Source organism: Carlito syrichta, unplaced genomic scaffold, assembly GCF_000164805.1.
Source record: "Carlito syrichta isolate Samal-C Ts95f unplaced genomic scaffold, Tarsius_syrichta-2.0.1 Scaffold301817, whole genome shotgun sequence".
NCBI lineage: Eukaryota > Metazoa > Chordata > Mammalia > Primates > Tarsiidae > Carlito > Carlito syrichta.
Window position 1 is genome coordinate 42723 of NW_007245913.1, and position 20272 is coordinate 62994.

At 35.8% G+C, this 20272-nt stretch overlaps 1 protein-coding gene across 1 annotated transcript in view; it reads right to left on the bottom strand.

The window, feature by feature from the left end:
• IARS2 (isoleucyl-tRNA synthetase 2, mitochondrial) overlaps positions 1 to 20272 on the bottom strand; it is a 45487-nt gene that overhangs the window by 591 nt on the left and 24624 nt on the right. Inside the window, exons 13-22 of the mRNA XM_008055304.1 lie at positions 15351 to 15453; positions 14641 to 14734; positions 9802 to 9910; positions 8795 to 8897; positions 7640 to 7765; positions 6566 to 6697; positions 5609 to 5715; positions 4548 to 4693; positions 3602 to 3792; positions 1144 to 1288 (exon numbers count right to left, since the gene is read on the bottom strand). Of these exons, the coding sequence (XP_008053495.1) occupies positions 1144 to 1288; positions 3602 to 3792; positions 4548 to 4693; positions 5609 to 5715; positions 6566 to 6697; positions 7640 to 7765; positions 8795 to 8897; positions 9802 to 9910; positions 14641 to 14734; positions 15351 to 15453 (1256 nt within the window). The remainder of the gene's footprint in view (positions 1 to 1143; positions 1289 to 3601; positions 3793 to 4547; positions 4694 to 5608; positions 5716 to 6565; positions 6698 to 7639; positions 7766 to 8794; positions 8898 to 9801; positions 9911 to 14640; positions 14735 to 15350; positions 15454 to 20272) is intronic.

Sequence of the window (20272 nt, forward strand, 5' to 3'; positions counted from 1 at the left end):
AGCAGGGGCTCCTTTTTCAAACTTTTTCCTTCCTGACTTGGTAAAGCTTTTCAGACACTTCCCATTAGTCAAGATAATGGGATCACACAATGTGACAACTAAAGAGAGCTGAGGAATCTGAGAGCCTGCAACTGAGATAAACTAATTTTTCCCCAAATCACTGAGTTCTGTGTTTACTTGGGCAAAGCAGACTTTCTAGCTCTTAATCCAGGTATAGTTCTGATGAGTAACACCGCCTTTCCAGCTACATACTTGACTAAGAACTTTTAAAGCCCAATACAGTGACAACCGCAGTGTCTCCACTCACAACTTCTAGGTTTGGACAAAAGGCAACAAAATTTTTTCCACAATATTCTTAGACCTCAGGTTGATAAACATGGTAAAAAGTAAGTTATTTTCTAATATTTGTACACAGTGTACATCAACATGAAAAGCAAAGTAAGCCAGAACTTTTACTACATGGTCAACACTGCCAAGCCCAAATTTGAACTGATACCTAAAATTAGTCTCATTTTACTCATACCAGTCCTGCTGGTACCTGAAAGCTATGTGAAAAACACAAGCAGTATCACCTTTGCCAAACTATCTGTTTATTCTCTCTCAGTGGTACTCCACTGTCATCAATGAAGACAAATCAGGTTGGTTATAAAATTTATAAATATCTACAAAATGATGACTTATACAATACCACTGTGAGAATGAGCTCAATAAAACTAGCCCCTCGTTAAGAATGGCCAAATATTTTAATATGAGGTAAACATAACAGAAAATTTTACTATCAACTCTGGGGAAGGGCGGGTAGGGTTGGGCAGTACTGGGGTACTAAGTTCAAAAGGAGAGGGACACAAAAGGGAAGTAAGAGCAAGTCAGACTAACTTCACATACAACAACCATTGTTTATTCAAAGGACAGGAAGGACATCTCTCTCCCTCGTCTATCCCTACCCTTCAGTTCCCAAGATCATTAGGTAGGACACTTTTCAGATCTGGCTTAGAAACTTGGCAGTTTATGTTATTTCTATGGAAAGATATGTTCCAAGTATGCATCTGCCTTTAGAATAAATCTAATCCACTGGAAAGTTGAAGATGACCTATAATTACTCAATTCTCCAGATACTACTTGTTACTTTTACCTCTGTCTTACCTTCTAAATTGATTAAGAACTTCCCTTTAAGCTCAATTACATCTGCAGTTATCTCTCGCGGTTCCTGAGCCAGTAAAGTTGACTCAGAAGCCATCATTAATTCATTCAACTGAGAGGTGCTGGAAGTCTCCTCAGCTTGTAGCATCTGAAAGTAAGTATATGAAAGATACTTTAAACTAAGGTTTTACCATAATGTACTGAGTTTATGAAAATACAAATTCTTATAGTGAGAAATTCTTTGGTACCATTAGACTCTGAGCTAATACCATTAAATGTATCAGTTCTTACTAGTAGAAAAGGTTTTCACTAAAAGTTTCCATCAACAGTATTTACTAGATATAATCTCTGCCATGCACTTAACTTTGCTAAATGCTAAAATGTCTCATTTCTATGTGACAAAAATCCTATATGATGTGTATTGTCATTTTACAAAAGAAACAGGCAAACAGAAGTTACCTTGCCCAAGTTTTTCAACCAATAAGTGATGGAGCTGCAATTCAAGCCCAGGTCTGTAAGACTCAAAGCCCACACATTTTTACCGTATCATGCTTCCTACACTGGGAGAGGAATTAAGACACTATCACAACAAGGACCTGCTTTTAGCAATGTAGACCAATGGTGAGTCTACAGGAACCTTCTGAAGTTCATTGAATTAGGATGTTGGATAAACTTTTACAGTTTTCATTGTAATTTTGATCTGTGACCTAATACAGACATTCTGCAAAAAAGAAAAAGAAAGAAAGAAAGAAAAACAGGAGACTCAAAGAGATTAATTTAGTTTTAACAAGTTTATGCTGTTGGTATTAGAACCAAGACTCCAGCTGACAGCTAGATGGTGTGATTCCTAAGGAAAATACCTTCATGCATTCATGCTTTTGAAAATCCCAAAGTATTTTTCCCAATAAAATTAACCCAAAACAAGCTGTATTATTTTTTGCTTATTACTTAGAACAACTGAAGTCAAGGAAACATGTAAGAAAAAAAGTCCAAGACTAGGCTGGGTAACCCTGGCTTGGTCAAAATTCAGTGGTCATCAGTTTCTTCGTGTGCAAAATGAAAGCACTCAGAGCTTCCCAACTTTATATGTGAACATCTTATTTTTATTTTTATTTTTTTGAGTTGGAGTCTCACTCTGTCGCCCAGACTGGAGTGCAATGGCCTCTCCCGGCCACTGCAGCCTCGACCTGCTGGGCTCCTGCGATCCTTCCGCCTTAGCCTTCCAAGTAGCTGGAACTACAGGCGCGCGCTACCACGCCCGGTTAATTTTTGATTTATTGTAGAGATGAGGTCTCGCCAAGTTGCCCCGGTGGGTCTCGAACCCGTGGGCTCAGGCAATCCACTCACCTCAGCCTCCCAAAAGCATGGGATTACAGCCTGAGCCACCGAGCCCGGCTATAGGTGAACATCTTATCCATATTTTCTGTTATCAACAATTTCATACCTACTAGCTACCGCAAGCCTCAAATCTTAATCAACATAATTACATTATTAAATATTTAAATTGAGCATATCAACCAAAATGAGATAATAGTGTTTTTTTTTGACACCAGTAACACTTTAAAAAAATACATTCACTGCAAATTCTCTTCTTAAGCCCTCAGACCAGAGAAAAGTCTCAAGTTGTTATGTTAAGCTATAAAGCAATTTGGCCATCAGCCCCTAAGAATTCCAAGAAAACAATGCTGACAGCCCTTTTGGAAGTAAGAATAGGATGAATGAGACACGTGATAATTTGCTGGAGCAAATACATTTTCTCCATATCTCATAAAAGATGAAAACTGGTTTGGGATTTGTTTTGAATCTAACTCAGACAGACAAAATTCTAAATCTATATATATTCTTAATATTAAACTCCCAGTTTTCATGTATTCTAAGACTACTGCATCGATATGTCATCTATCTTCTAAACAGCCCTGACGGCTTTCATATCACAAAAGAACTTTATTACACCTTTCTTGTCCCTACAAAGTAACATAAACATGTTACGTGTGCAGAATACATGTTTTACAAGAAAAAGAAAAGGACAAAGACAAGTAGGAAGCAAAGCAGAGATAATATCAGGTTTAGAAGATAGAAATGCAATTTCTAAATGTAAAAAAAAAATTATTTTCAGTCTGGGTGTGGTGGCTCACCACACTTTGGGAGCCTCCCAGCACTTTGGGAAGTTGAAGTGGGAAGATTACTTGAGGCCAAGGGTTCAAGACCAGCTTGAGCAACATAGTGAGACTTTGTCTCTACAAAAAAAAAAAAAAATTAGCCGGGTTTGGGGACGTGCACTTGTAATCCAGGAGGGTAAAATGGAAGGATCATCTGAACTTCAGAGACTGAGGATGCCATGAGCTGTGATCATGCTGCTGCACTCCAGCATGAGTGAGAGTGAGATCCTGGCTCAAAAACAAATTTCGGGTGAAGCTGTACAATACTAAGCTCCTTTCAGAAGGTACATATTGCTGCATACCTCTATTATCTCAAAAAGCAGTCCAGGTTCTATCACAATGATAACCTTGTACTCAGCTGCATTTTTGCCAGGGATGCTTCCAAGAAATGAATCTCGCATTGCACAGGCACTTTCCATTGCTTCCTCCAGCCCAGGCTTCTTCCAGATAGAACTGGTATGAATCCACCCAGTACGAAAAACACTCTTGGGCTCTTAAGAAGAAGAAAACAAAGTAAACTGATTTACATGTATACTAAGCTGTATATAAAGCTCTAACTATAAAATATTTGCCATTAATGGGAAACAAGAATTATTATTTAATATGGGAATCATGAAATATTATGGAGCCATCCTAAATATTTATACAACATCTGTATCAGCAGTGGGAAACAGTTATGTTACATTTACATAAAAGATAAAATATATATGCTCAGATCTCAAAGGAAAAAAGAATGTCTAGAAAAAAAATTTAAAAATAAATATCCCAACATTTAATAGCCATTGTCTATAGATTAGTAAGATTATGAGTGTAGTTTCTAATTTTCATATGCTTAACACAATCATATCTAATCTAATTCTAATCTTCTGTAGTTTCTAATTTTCATATGCTTAACACAATCATAAGAAAAAAACTATCACACACATATTCACTAAAAGGCACTATATTTTTGTTTTAATACAACCTGAAATATATTTTAGGACATTTATTAATTTATTTCAGAACAAGTGATTTCTTGCTATTGTCAAGCTGCTACATTTCAGAAAGCCCTGGAGATGGCTCAAAGGCCATTCTGAAATTCACCCTACTCTACAACTAGGTACAGAAACTACTAACTGCCAAGACACATTATGTTACAAAGTATTCATGGTAGATGAGTAAATGCCCCTTATATGAGGTAAATAAAACCGGAAGTTGCACCTTACCAGGGATCTTTCTCACTTAGAGAACAAATGAAGAACTGCTTACCTTTAAGATAAGGTATGTGCTGGAATGCCTCTTCAGCCAAGTGAGGAAGAATGGGAGCACAAGAACGAACTATTACATCCAAAATTTCAGCTAATGCAGTCTGACAAGAGCGTCTTTTGGGATCATTTTCCTTTTCACAATAAAGCCTGAACAGGAGCAACTTATTCAGCAGTTGGTAACACTTTACACATTACAAATAGCAAGACAGGATCTACCTCAGATTAGTTTATTCTTACACTAGCTAATCCTGTGGCTCTAATCATCTTCTAATGAAAGAATAAAATTAACTTTCACACAATTTTACTCTGTCCAGGGTGCCCACCTCCTCAAAAACTCTCATGCTATGCCCAATTCTGTTTTTCAGGTAGATGACAACTAGAGTCTAGACTGCTGTATTAAAGGACAATTAACAAGTTAGTTGATGTTATTTAAAACATGACTCTCTATCCCCTACAATGCTGTTATTGTGTCAGGGGAAGGGAGGGGAGGTGCAATCCTTAAGTGAAAGGTTCTTGAGGTGCTGATAGGCTGGGGCTGACACCTCAGATTGGACAAGTCACTATAAAGATAGCACTGTCACCTGCACTCTGGAGCAATAAATGAAGACTTCGCATCAAGCCCTCTTCTACAGGGATACTACTAACATTATACAGTGTTGTTATATAATTGCCTATATATTTCTCTCTAAGAATTTGCAAACTCCTGAGAACAAGCACTATGACCATTATCGCCCATAGCATTTATTACTTTTTAAACACCTCATATAATACAGCAAAGCACATTATTTACATTACCGCTTTTCATTCTCATAACCCCCTTATGTGGTAGGTATTATCATCTTCATTTTGCAGATGAAGAAACAGAGATTAAAGAATAAACTGCCCCAATTCATAAAGCTAGTAAGTGGCAGGCAAACATTTATAACCAGGCCTGACTCCAGAGCCCCATCTTAAAGCGCACAATGCTGTCCATCTTGCCAATCATAGTATCCTCTACATGCCAAGCACAGAGTAGACACTCAAGAAGTAACCATTGCATATTTTGTATTTAGTCATACATACCTATCTTTGATTATGCTGAAATAAAAGTTAGAGAGTTCTCTGGTATAAAATGCTTGTAACAGTCGAACAACTTTTCCAAAATCATATTGTTTGTATGAGTCGGTAATCTAGAGAACAAAGCCAAAATAAATTGGAAGCTGAGATAGGCAGATGAAAATGCAAGTCATCACGAGCAAATTATATTCCTTTCAAAAACATGTTTCAAAGGCGACAAATATAAAACAGGCTATACACAAGAACTTCTAAGACTCTTCCAAGCATCATTTCTGGGTAACGAATTCTACTACACTAGGAAAATATTGACTATTCTGCTCTAGGAACTACCAAAGAACATTCATCAAGGAAAGGACCAAGTCTTAAGTGAGGAAGTCACACCATTTTTAAACAGCAGAGAGTGGAGGGTACCAACAATTGATTAATATTCCCTCATTTATGCCTCATTTATTATTGATTAGGGCAAAAATTGGTATGTACACCTCTGACAAAGGTAAACTGATACAAACACACATTTCCAATTTTGAAGAACACAAATTATTTGTGTCTATATATAAATGAGCAAATATCTTATGAGACACATAGGAATAGTTATTTCTGTTATTTCTATAATTTATTATGAGGGGCACATCTGTAGATAAATAAAGTATAACTCTACTACTTTATTCCTTCTTTTTGGAGAAATAGAGTTAATCTTGTGAGAAAAATCTAGTCTGAGGGGAAGTCTAGGCATACTGTTTGCACTAAGTACTTCTCTAGTCTTTTGAGAAACTAGGAAAGATATTATAACACTTTATATCTAAGGCCAACCTGGGAACATGTGGGATTTAGCAAGTATAACCTTTCCAAAGTGCTATAGCTGCTAGTTTTAGCAAGGTCTGCCCTACTCAGATGACACTAAAATTTTAACATACAATAATGCTGATATTTCTATTTTCCAAAAGCTTATTAATTCACACTTACCTTGTTTGCTAAATCCTGCAGTAAATGTAGTATATACTGGTCTATGACATACATATCGTTAACAGGGATGGAATCTGTTTCTGGGTTGAAATCAGACACATTTCCCAAAAGAAAGCGGAGTGTATTCCTAAGCTATGCATAGTGAGAAAAAGTATGCAGTTAAAAAAATTTACTACATCTTCAATTTTCACTGAAAAATTATTTTATTACTATACAGCTTCATCCAACCCTGGTCACTTTCTTAATGGAATAGTTTTATTATGTCATTCCTAAACAAGACTACAGAGAAAAGAAGAAAACACAACAACACATCAAACTCTCATTCCATTGTCCTAGTTATAGAAACAAACACTGGATTTTATGCCTAAAGACTAAATTTTTATTGTATTTCTTTATAACCTTAGGACAAATCTCCTTTCAGTAGCCCAGTTTATTCATGTGTGTAGGTGAGAAGAATGTAACCTCACCTGTATCATAAGTGAAAATAGAGTTAAATGGAAAAAATATGGGAGGCTACTGAGTACACAAAAGTATATGCAATTAATATAATTCACACTATGCTATATGTTATATACATTAATAATCTATAAAAAGACATAAAATTATTGGTATTACTACTAATTTTTTTTTTTAATCGAAATCTCACTCTGTCATCCAGGCTGGAGTGCAGTGGTATGATTACAGTCACCACAGTCTCAACCTGCTAGGCTGCACCTCAGCCTTCCAAGTAGCCAGAACTACAGGTACACGCCACCACACCTGGCTAATTTTTCAAAAATTTACTGTAGAGATGAGGTCTCGACAAGTTGCCCGAGCTGGTCTTGAGTTCCTGGGCTCAGGCAGTCCTTTTGCCTCTGCCTCCCAAAGTACTGAGATTACAGGTGTGAGCCACTGCATCCAGTATTACTAATGTTTTTAAACAAACAAATTAACACAGTATATTTTTTAATGTTCACAATATGTGAACAACTCATTTTCATTCTGTTTTACAGTGCAAACAAAATGTACCACATTTTGTAAAACAACGATTTAGTAAACTTTTCACTTAGAAATAGGAAGAATAATGACTCTAACCTTGCTAATATCATCTCTGGCAGCATTCAGCACGGATGGACCAATTGTCACTTCAGTGAAGACATTGGACTCAGCCACCCACCAGCGAAGGACATCAGCACCATAGGGAGGCTCTTTGCTTTGATCCTTTCCATTGAGAATAAACAGAAACAGAATGGCTTTCAATTCCAATTAGCTGAACAAATATTTTGGGTAAAGCTATTCAGAAATGTTTGAGCACAATTTAAGTATGAACTCTGCCAGCACTGTAATGAAATAAGGGCTAACAATCTTAAAGCAGGCTATATCTACAACCAAAACTGGAAAAAGAAAGAGTACACTCTGCAATCTTGTCCAACACACAGATGCTAACACCTAATCTCTTCTCTGGCCTTGCCTGTATCCATCTATTACAGCTACTAGTTAGACACATGACAGTGCCAGGGACGTCTCTATGATAAGGGGGGGGGGAGAATGACTGCTTTCCCTTTCAGTATTCCCTAGCAACCCTGTCCATAAAGCAATGAATGATTACATGATGTTAGGAGGGCAATAAAAAGTCATAAGAGTTAAAAATATATATATACAAGTGATTTCTTTTATGAAAGCAACTCCAAAAAAACCACTAAAGTATCAGCAACCTCAGACTGATGTCCATTAATGGTTGCTTTAAAATGTACACTTTCTAAGAATACAGCAAAGAAACATGCGTTTCGAAGCTAGAATCTCATTTTTTCTTATATCTTCCCATGTAACGATAAAATCACAGTTTACACATTTTTTTCCATGCTACAGACAGGTAACGTGCCAGTGCTGTAACCGGATTTGATGGAGACACACCTCACACAATAAAGTGAAAGCCCAATCATCATGCTTCTGAACCACAAAGGCATTATACATTTTTAAAGCTCAGACAATTAAAAAAGAACAGTATGGTTCAGGACCTAACTGGAGTTTCAGACCTGAAATGAGTCAAAAAGTGCCACAATCCTGGCCCTTGCTTTCATTAAAATCATGCTTCTTTAAGATGATAGATTTAAAACATGGCAAGGCAACCAGTAGTAATATAAAAGGTATTTTTAATTTTTATATTTAAGTAACTGTATTAAGGGCTTTGGCTGCCAATTTAAGACCCTTAAAACAAAAAATAAAATGCACCTGTAAGGAACAACCTACTTGTCCTCCAATAATGACAACATCAGGATTAATGACATTCCCAAGAGACTTGGACATCTTTTCTCCTTTTTCTCCAAGGGTAAATCCATGAACAATCACTGTCCTAAGAAAATAAATCAGCTACTTTAATGATAATCACAAGTATAATTAATTACATGTATAATTATGTTTTTGAAAATGAATTATAGCTTAAAAAGACACAAAAATAGGATTGTACTTGACAGATTATAGATAAAAACTTTTCTTGAAAGTCTAATCCTCAATCTAATCCCCATCCTTATTTATCATGATTATTAAATAGCAAACTCTCTACTTAAAACAAAGAAAAACTTTAGATGGTTTGGTTCACTAAATTATTTCCTAGGCTTCTGCTACATATTGATTTTGATCACGCACCAGGAAAAAGTATGTCTTAGATTATCACCTTAAAATTATTTTCAAAAAGAATTTGGAAAACAATAGTATCTGCTGTTCTACTGGTCTTTAAAGACATATTACACAAGAAACAAAAACATGCAAAATGTTCTAGGATGAGTTTTCATGCTAAAATAGCAAAAATCTTAAGCTATATATGAATCTTTCAGATAAGAACTTTCACCCACATACTTGAAAAAGCAATTATCTGCACTAAGTAAGAGTTCCTAATTTAATAAAATTCAGTAAAAGAATATTTCGGTTCATTCACCACTGTGGATACCACAAATATATGATGATGCCAGAGTTGAGACTGTCTTCTCTCCATCTAGAACATTCCTTCTAGTCAAGTCACCAGGTCAAGACCTTAGCTCTACATAGTTTCCCCCACTACTCTAGTCCACACTAGGAGTTATGATCTGATCCACTGACTGGAAACCTCGGTGCTGTTGTCTCTCTCTCTCTCTCTCTCTCTCTCACTTCCAATTCTCGTTTCTCTAATGAACAGGAGACTCTAAGTAGTCAAGGGTAGTGCTTTATCATATATACATCACAGTACTCAGCAGAGGATCAGCTCAGGCACAAATACTTACTTAAAAGGTGCTTTTTTCCTTGCTGCCACACTTGTTAATAAAGAAGACTGAAACCAACCTCCAAGCTGGTCTTTTCCTTCCAAATACAAATCTGCTCTTTGGTCAGTACCTCAATATAAAAAACAAAAACACAGAAATTTAAGTTAATTAAAACAGAAAAAAACAAAAGAGATATGTAGCAAAGTGTAAAATAATGAAAGTTCATCGAATTATTTATTTATTGTGTCATGCTACAGAATGGCTAGACAACATGCACTGGAGCTGTTATCCCCACTGCCACTTTACTCATCAAGATAAAAAAGACAATCCTTTGCATATCATCACCAAATCCATAGCTAACTAAAACACTATCTATATTAGGGACTGAATCATAATAATTATTAGTATCATTTTTTCCAGTTAAACTTTTTATGAAAATTAAATACTGTCTTATTAATTCAACAACTATTTGCTGAACACCTAACAACTTCATAAATTAATTCATTTAACTCTCCTGAAAACTCTAATAAAGGCTCTATTACCATTCCCATTTTATAGATGAGAAAAGTGAGGCACAGGGAGGTTTTGGAACTTATCCAAAGTTATACAGATAGTAAGCAGTGGGATTTTGAACCTAGAAAATTTGGCACTGAAGTGCATACTCTTAACCAAGAAGTCATACTATTTGGACGTGACTGATCTTGATAATTACATAAACAGAAAACAGCAACTACAATAAAAACAAGTTTTTTTGTTTATTCAGGGTCTTACTCTGTCACCCAGGCTGGAGTGCAGTAGCACCATTATGGCTTATTGCAGCCTTGACCTGGGCTCAGGTGATCCTTCTGCCTCAGCCTCCAAGTAGCTAGAACTACAAGCATGTGTCACCACATCTAGCTAATATTTTTATTTTTTGTAGAGATGAGGTCTTGTTATGTTGCTCAGGCTGGTCCTGAACCCCTGTCCTAAAGCAATCCTCCCGCCTCAGCCTCCCAAAGTGCTGGCATTACAGGAATGAGCCACTGCAGCTGGCCAAAAATAAGGTGTTATATTAACTTTTGATTTGATAATGACTCAATTAAAAACTAGGCAAACTATAAAAAACCCATATGAATAATTTTGTCTCCAATTTTTTTAGGACATGTATGTAAATAAGCAATCATTTCAGACAAGAATCATCAAGGATGCTTCACTACTAGTGAAAATTGAGAAAACAAGGTATTTCCACAGTCTTAAAGTATCTCCCCATAAAATACTTATTAATAACAATTACTGGGAGGGAGGGGAAGTAGCTTCACAATAGAGAAAACTGGCAGACACCACATTAATCAAGTGATCGAAGTTTTAAACATCATCAGTTATGAGACAGATAGTCAGATATCATATAACTTCTGAGATGATGCACTGAAAAAAAAATGCAATATCCCTTCTGTGATATTCCTGCCTAAAATGCATAAGCTAAATGTAATCATGATGACACATCACACAAACCCAAACAGAGACACCATCTACAAAAAAAATAAATAACTTGTACCTGTATGAATGTTCAGGTAATGAAAGACAAAGAACAAGAAGACTAAAGTGACATGACAACTAAATGGGACATGTAACCCTAGATTGGATCTTGGATCCTTTATTTTCTCCTTCTATAAAGGACCTACTGGGTAAAATTTGAACAAGATCTATTGATAATTAACAGTATGAAATCAATGTTGATTCCTTAATTTTGCTATCTGTACTAGTTATTCAAGAGACTGCTCATGTTTTTAGAAAATATAAACTAAAATATTGAGAGAGACAAGATGCATTTTAAAATACATATATATTATATATACATAAAAAAGCTATATAAGCAAAGTGGTCAAATGTAAGCTTCGAGAAATCTAGATGAAAGGCGTGTGGTAATTGTTTATACTACTTTATAAACTTTTCAAAATAAAATGGTTTTCATAAAAAGTAACAAGAGGTCCTTGAGGAAAATCACTTCCATATTTTAAATCTAAACGCATAACCTTAAGAAGCCCTTAAAATCACTTTTACTTATAAAATTATTTGTCCTTATAGCCTAATATTGAAGATTTAGTATTGTAACCCTTATGTGACAAAGATTGACTGGGTAGAGGTGGGGAGACTAAAATAATTGAACCTTCAAGTTGAATGATGAGGAGCCATTAAAAATGTAATAATTGAATCAAACCAATTCAATTCCACAAATATTACTGAGCATTTATTATGTAGCAGGCACGAGCTAGACCCTAGGGGAAAAACCTAAAATCTAGTCTCTGTCCTTCTGGAGCTGTTATCTAGTGGGGTAGATTTTATGCTCAACAAGAAATAGCTGTGATGCATGTTACCAAAATAGAGGGTTTAATCTGGTCTGTGCAGTCAGGAAAGTGTTGGATAATATAGGAAGGCAAATGCATAGAACAAACTTTAGCTACACAAAGCCAAGAAGAGCGTAGGATCCAAATTAACACATTCAGAAAAGAAGAAAGAGACATCACAATGGAGCCACAGAAATACAAAGGATCATAGAGACTATTATGAACAACTATATGCTAACAAATTGGAAAACCTAGAGGAAACTGATCAATTCCTGAACACATACTACCTACCTAGATTAAACCAGAACAAAATAGACCAATAATGAGTATTTTGACTGAATCAGTAATAAAAAGGCTTCCAACAAAGAAAAATCTAGGACCAGATAGCTTTCTTGCCAATCCTACCAAATAGAAAACAAACACCAGCTGGGCTCAGTGGCTCAGCCTGTAATCCCGCGCCTTTGGGAGGCTGAGGTGAGTAGATTGCCTGAGCCCGTGGGTTCGAGACCCGCCTGGGCAGCGAGACCTCATCTCTACAATAAATCAAAAATCAGCCGGGCGTGGTAGCGCATGCCTGTGATTCCTGCTACTTGGAAGGCTGAGGCATAAGGATCGCCGGAGCCCAGCAGGTCGAGGCTGCAGTGGCCGGGAGCGGCCACTGCACTCCAGTCTAGGCGACAGAGTGAGACTCCAACTCAAAAAAAAAAACAAAAATAAAACCAAACATCAATTCTGTTCAAACTACTCAAAAAAACTGAAGTGTAGAATTCTTTCTAACTCATTCTATGAGGCCAGCATTACCCTGATACCAAAACCAGACAAGGATGCAACAAAAAGAGAAAACTATAGGCCAATATCCCTGTTGAACATAAATGCAAAATTCCTCAATAAAATACTACCAAATGGCTAGCTGGGCACAGTGGGCTAACGCCTGTAATCCCAGAACTTTGAGAGGCGGAGGCGAGAGGATTGTCTGATCCCAAGGGTTTGAGGCCAGCCTGGGCAACCTGGTGAGACCATGTCTCTATCATAAATCAGAAAATTAGGTGGGCGTGGTGGCACACACCTGTAGTTCCAGATACTTGGAAGGCTGAGGCGGAAGGATCACCTGAGCCCAGCAGGTCCAGGCTGTGGTGGCCATGAGCGTGCCACTGAATTCCAGCCTAGACAACAGAGTGAGACTCCAAATCAAAAAAAAAAGAGAGAGAACTAGGACAAGACACTTTCCCCATTCTTACTCAATATAGAACTGGAAGCCCTAGCCAGAGCAATCAAAGAAGAGAAAGAAATAAAAGGCATACTGCATCCCTTGGAAAAGGGGAGGTCATACTGTCCCTCTTTGCAGATGACATGATCTTATAAATAGTAACCTAAACCTAAAGATGCCATCAAAAACTCTTAGAACTCATCAATAAATTTAGCAAAGTTGCTGTATACAAAAATAGCCTACAAAAATCAGTAACATTTCTATACACCAATAACAAACTAGTTGAAAAAGAAATCAAGAAAGTGTTCCCATTTACAATAACCACAAAGATAAAATAAAATACCTAGGAATAAAGTTAACCAAGGAGGGGAAAGACCTCTATAAGGAAAACTATAAAACACTGATGATAAATAAATTGAGCAGATACAAAGTAAAAAAACACTGCATGTTTACAGATTGGAAGAATTTACATCATTAAAATGACCATACCACCCAAAGTAAGCTGAAGATTCAATACAATTCCTAGCAAAATATCTATAACAATCTTCACAGAAATAGAAAAACAATCCTAAAATTTATATGGAACCACAAAGAACCCTGAATAGCCAAAGTGATACTGAGCAAAAAGTACAAAGCTGGAGGCATCACACTAACCAGCATCAAAACATACTCCAAAGTTACAGAAATCAAAACAGCATGGTAGTGGTATAAAAACAGGCACACAGACTAGTGGAACACAACAGATAACCCAGAAATGAATAACCTATAAAGTTATGTCAAAAATATAACCTAATTCTGAGTAAGTATAAGCCAGTCAGCTACCTGTATAGACAGGAGGAAAAGATACAAAAAGGCAATGTAGTATAGAAAGAGAATGGAAAATTAGGCTACTTCAGTTCTAGTCTGACACAGTTAAGCTATGTGACCACCACCTAATTTGGCTCTAATTCAATCTTATTGTCTCTTCTGAAAAATGATGGCGTCAGACTATTTCAATGATTTTCAAACTTTATTTTCTAGAGTTAGGTTCCTTGGGGTTGTCAAGTAGGCCAAGAAAAATGAGCTGTTTGAAAGGAGGAAGAAAATTCCCGTTTTTATCTATCTTATGTATTGTAGCCTAAATAAAACTTCATCTGGAAAAACAAAAGAGGTCTGAAAATCATCAGACAGAACGAATTCCAAGAGTGCTTTCCAGGTCTAAAGTAGGCCTACAGTAGGAGATCTTCTCCAAGTAAAAGGGGAAAACACTTTGGTTATAGATCTCTTCTAAATACCAATTCCATATGTTCAAAACATCTTGATAGGCATGTATCTATTTTCAAAAATTACCTGGAAGAACATAAGACCATGAGGTTCCACTATCAAACCAGATGTCCAAGATATCCTGACCTGGCACATATTCCAAGGCATCAGGACCACCAACCTAGTAAGATAATGTAAAAGAATTTGAATTACACAAGGGTCAAAATATATACTATAAATACTGTACCCAAGAAGTCTTAAGAAAACGAAATAAAACCAAATTAAACTTACATTTTTACATACAGTTTAAAACATTTCACAGTTAAGGACAGCTTCCTCCATTTGCATGTAAAAGTGTCTTTGGTCACTTAATTACACATATACCAATGCAATGTGAAGTTAATATAAATTGGTTCTTATTTTCCTGAAATTAAATTTGGATTTTTGAATGTATGATGCAATCAGCCAACTCTACTTCAGATTCTACAAAGTCCTGATGTACCAATGTTAGGCCCTGTTCTGAGTCACGACTATATCTGCTTAGTCAACCCAATCATTCACACTCAATCTTGGCCCCCAATAAATGAACCTCACATTCTAATGTTAATTTAAATACTACACTTCTAACAGCTAAACAAAATATCTACTTTCAAACTGCATTAGCTTCGCATTTATAGTAAAAATATTCACTAACTTTGCATGACAACATCATCATTTTTTAATTCCTAAGAATCGCTCATGTTGTCATTATATCATGTAATATACACAAAGGATGTCAAGCACTAACAGAAATATACCTGAGATAAGACTTCTTTTGGAAGAAGCTGCTCGGGGGGAAGAGTCCACCAGATATCACTGCCATGTTGTTCCACTAATTTAACAATATGCTCGATGGTTTGGCTATTTCAAAGGGAAAACGGCAGAATTATTCAGTTAACTACTGTGATGAATAACAAACAAAAATTTAAAAATAGTGATATTTTTTCCTTTTTCCTCAAGTTTTAGTGGTATATCTTCAATTACCTTCTCACTTGGCTGCTAATGTCATCTTAAATTCAATATAAATAAAATCAAATTGATCATATATACCCCTAAAAAGAAAAAGATTTCTCCTCACTTCCCTATTTCAGTTACTGATTTCCCTTTTACTATCAATAAATTTTCTATCTAGATATTTATACTCAAAACCTAATTATCTTCCTCTACCAAATTTCTGCCCAAATTAAACTAACACAGTCTGTCAGTTCTACCTTAGAAATATTATAGTTGTTCCCACTTACACACTATATTAGTCCAACCTCGTTGCCTCAATACTGGATTGACGCATTGGTCTGACTTTTCCCCTATTCTCATTGCTGTAATTTACAAGATACACCTTGAAATAGATGCATTCCTAAACCAGTGTTTATCAAATGAATTCTTGGCTTGAAAATTTCCAAGGGCTCCCTCATTGCTTAGAGGTATAAACCCAAATCCATCTGCATAAGAAGCAATGCCATCCTAAAGCAGGAGCTTTGACAAGATTTCCCCAGGTGTATCTTCTGACTCCTGTCACTTTTTATTTATATGACCATGCACAAGTACTAAAACTTTTTCTAAGACTTGGCTGTTTCCCCTGAATCCAATTCATTTGTTCAAAAACTACTGAGCACATCCAATGTCTTGGGTTCAAGGTACTGGAGATATAGCAGATAACAAAACAAGATCCCTGCCCTAATGGAACTTACATTTTAGTGATCCTAACTCTTTTCTCAGAACAACTGCAAACTAATTAAGATTATACATGTAAAACTTAGCACAGTGCCTAACACAAGATAGAAAGCCAATAAATGCAATTCAAATGATTAATGAAACTGGTCATATCTTCGGGAAAATATACAGTGATAAGTTATTTGAAAATTAAACTCAGGAAAAAATATATTCTAAAAAGTTTCTCACAAGAATAATATACCTTTAATTTATGTTAATATTTAATTTATTATTGAAGCTTTGTTGATATTGCAGCTTCTTCTAGTTGTTTTCTAGTTTGTCATAGTACAAAGGATGGTCAAGAGCATGGACGCTGGCATCTGACAGCTTTGGTAATTTCTGACTCTGCCACTTACTAGTCATATGACCCTGGACAAGGCACTTAGCATTTCTGTACCTCAGTTTCCTCAACATTCGTAAAATGCAAATAATAACAGCATCATTAAAAGATTTATTGTAAATATGAATTCAGCTTATACATATAAAAATGCCTAGAACATCTGACACATCTTCATAAATATTATGTAAGTATTAAGTGTTACTCTACCTGATTCTCTGAAGTCATAAATTTAGACAGTTAATTTTATGTCAACCGATTACCAAAAAACACACTCATGTTACTATATAAAGATTAAAATGCACATACTAAAGCCAACTTTTATTTTTTTGAGTCAGAATTTCACTCTGCTACTCAGGCTGGACTGCAGTGGCATGATCACGGCTCACCACAACCTTGACTTCCCGGACTCAGGCAATCCTTCCACTTCAGATTCTGGAGTAGTTGGGACTACAGGTGCACGCCACCATGCCTAGGTATTTTTTTGGACTTTTTTGTGGAGAAGAGCTCTCACCATGTTACCCAGGCTGGTCTCAAACTCCTGTCCTCAAGTGATTCTCCCGCCTCAGCCCCCAATCTGCTGGCATTACAGACATGAGCCACTGCGCCTAGCTGTAACTCTTGGGTCATCCTCCTTTCTACTACAGTCCATTACTGCAAGTAGCTAAGAATTAAGTGAAGGTCCAAGAGAGTTGATGAAAAAATAGAAAGAGTAGTAGGTAGGAAAAAGCCTTAAGTTCTTGATCTGTATCTGTGTCTTAGTAATAATGACTATGTAGAGCAAATAATTTAACTTCTCTGGGTCTGATGAGTCACAGATATGTGAAGTGTTTACAAAAATTGTTGTGGAAAGCAAAAATCAAGTAAATGTAAATTAAATATGTTCTACAAATTTAAACTTGAAATACCTCTAAAAAGCAAGATATCACTAAGATGGTACTCCATGAAGGATAGACTGAAAAAGTATAATGCTACCTGCATGTACTTTGAAGAACTTACCAGTAACAAGAAAGTAAAATGGGCATAACTGCCCATTTCTAAGACAGTCATTCATTTTAGATGGACTTTAACAGTAAAGATAAAGTATTGTGCTATGAAACCATAAACGTTTTATGCAATAACTACCTAGTTATATGACAGTGATATTTAGTTATACATTACTATTTTATATAGTCTGCACAGAACATGTTATCAGTTAAGAAAATATGAATATGCTATAATAGAAAGATCCGAATAAATCGAATGCCTAAAAGAAAAACAAAACCCTAAAAGAACAAAAAAAGACAGAGATACTAGTAGACTACATTTATGTATATATATATATATATATATATACACACATACTTACAGCAGATGTGCTGTTCATATCAATTATAAAATTATCATCAGAAAAAAATGAGTCTAAAATGGGTGTCATTTTGCCTTTTTTTTTTTTTTTTACAATGTTATTAGATTAGAACATTTAGGTAAATAGTAAAATAAGACAGTAAAAGTTTTACATATAATGGAAACGGGTAAATATAGAAGTAAAAGTTCTTCTAGATGTTAGTATTAACATATTATATATCAAAAGCATTTATATGTATACCACACATTATACTTCTCAAAGTACTTTACAAGCACTCTCTAATAGGATTCACAGAAATACATAGTAGTATAGACAGGTAGCTCTGTGCCTTAGGGTTCCTTAAAACATGAGGCTAAGTAAGTAACACAGAACCAGGCCTTGACACTGGGTCTCCTAAATCATGATTCAGTGCTGTTTTTACATCTTTTTTTTTTTTGAGTTGTAGTCTCACTCTGTCGCTCAGAGGCACACTCCCGGCCACCACAGCCTTGACCTGCTAGGCTCTGGCGATCCTTCTGCCTCAGTCTCCCAAGTAGCTGAAACTATAGGGTGTGCGCTACCACGCCTGGTTAATTTTTTATTTATTGTAGAGACAAGGTCTCACCAAGACCCGCGGGCTTGGGCAATCCACACGCCTCGGCCTCCCAAAGTGCTGGGATTACAGGCTGAGCCACCATGCCCAGCCCTGTTTTTACATCTTTACTCTGCCTCTTCAACTCATCTATGAAGACAGCAGCTATAACTGAGCTCACACTCCTGTTCTCTGGAGTTTGCCAAGCAATGGCAAAAAGGCTTTTATTACTCATGCATAATGAAGACTGAATCAGAGATGAAGTCGGGGAACTAGGGAGTCTGAGGAGATTAGTGTGTTGACAGAGCAAGCACTAAGTTCAAAGACCAGACTCTACCTGTGACTTGCTGGATAATGATAGAAACAAATCATATTATTTTTCTGAGTTTCAGTTTCTAAAAATGCTGTGAAAAACTGTATTCTTAAAAGTCCTAACAACTAAAGAAAAGTGAATAATCTTATTATGACTTTTACATGATACTTCCACATTCATTTTAGAGGGCCAAATTCAACTTTAATAATACAAAGTTCTTTTTCATATCCAAAAATATCAAATAATCAAAAATGTCTTTAAATATTTTAAGTGTTTATAATATAAATTATATCTTAAGTATTATTTAATTATACTCAAGTATTTTATTGAGTCTATAACCAAAAGCACCAAGAAACACTCCAATTTTGCTACTGGCATGTTATTAAAGCAACTGTAAAATCCCACCAAGGTTGGTCAAACACCTCTAACTAAATTCATTTGAATTGCTACATTTTCTTATAAAGATAATAGTAATTCACTTAACTATATAACTATTATAACATATAACACATTATAGCTATATAAGATTTATACATATCATATATCTATATATAAGATATTACATATGTTTATAGAGATATATCTATATAGAAATATACAGCATATTTTAATACAAGAAGAAATGTAATCTTGCATTTTATATATACTTTATTTGCAAATATAAAACTTTAAAAAACTCAAAGATCTCTTATTTCAGTGAGGAAGAAAGTTTGTTTAGTTTTTTTATCTTAGTTTATCTAATAATACTTTTTACAAATGACATTGACTACAAATGTTATCTGTATCAACGAAAAGCAATCTTGCAGTAATCTTTTAAAACCCAATTTCAAAAAAGCTGCCATAAATAAAACTACATTTACCAAAAAAAGCCCAATTTTTTAAATCATTACATGTGCATATGAATCAGAACAAAATAATTTTTTTCCATGTATCCAAAAGAAATTTGAAATATTTTTGAGGAAAAGAAGAAGCTTCAACTCATTATTAGAGCAAGTACCACCAATATTTAGAGCAAGATTTGCTTCCTTCAATTATATCATGAAATGTAGAAACATCATGTGCTAAATACAATCTACTAAATGTACTTTAAAATGCATTCAGTTCTGCAATTCAGTTCTACTTTGAGATTGCAGACAATCAAATTATTTATATAGTGTGTGCCTGTAGTTCCAGCTACTTGGAAGGCTGAGGCAGAAGGATCGCTGGAGCCCAGTAGGTCAAGGCTGCGGTGGACGGGAGTAGCCACTGCGCTCCAGTCTGGGTGTTAGAGTGAGACTCCAACCCCCCCAAAAAAATTATTTATATATTTAAAACAGAGCTGGACTCGGTGGCTCAGCCTGTAATCCCGCGCCTTTGGGAGGCTGAGGTGAGTGGATTGCCTGAGCCCGCGGGTTCAAGACC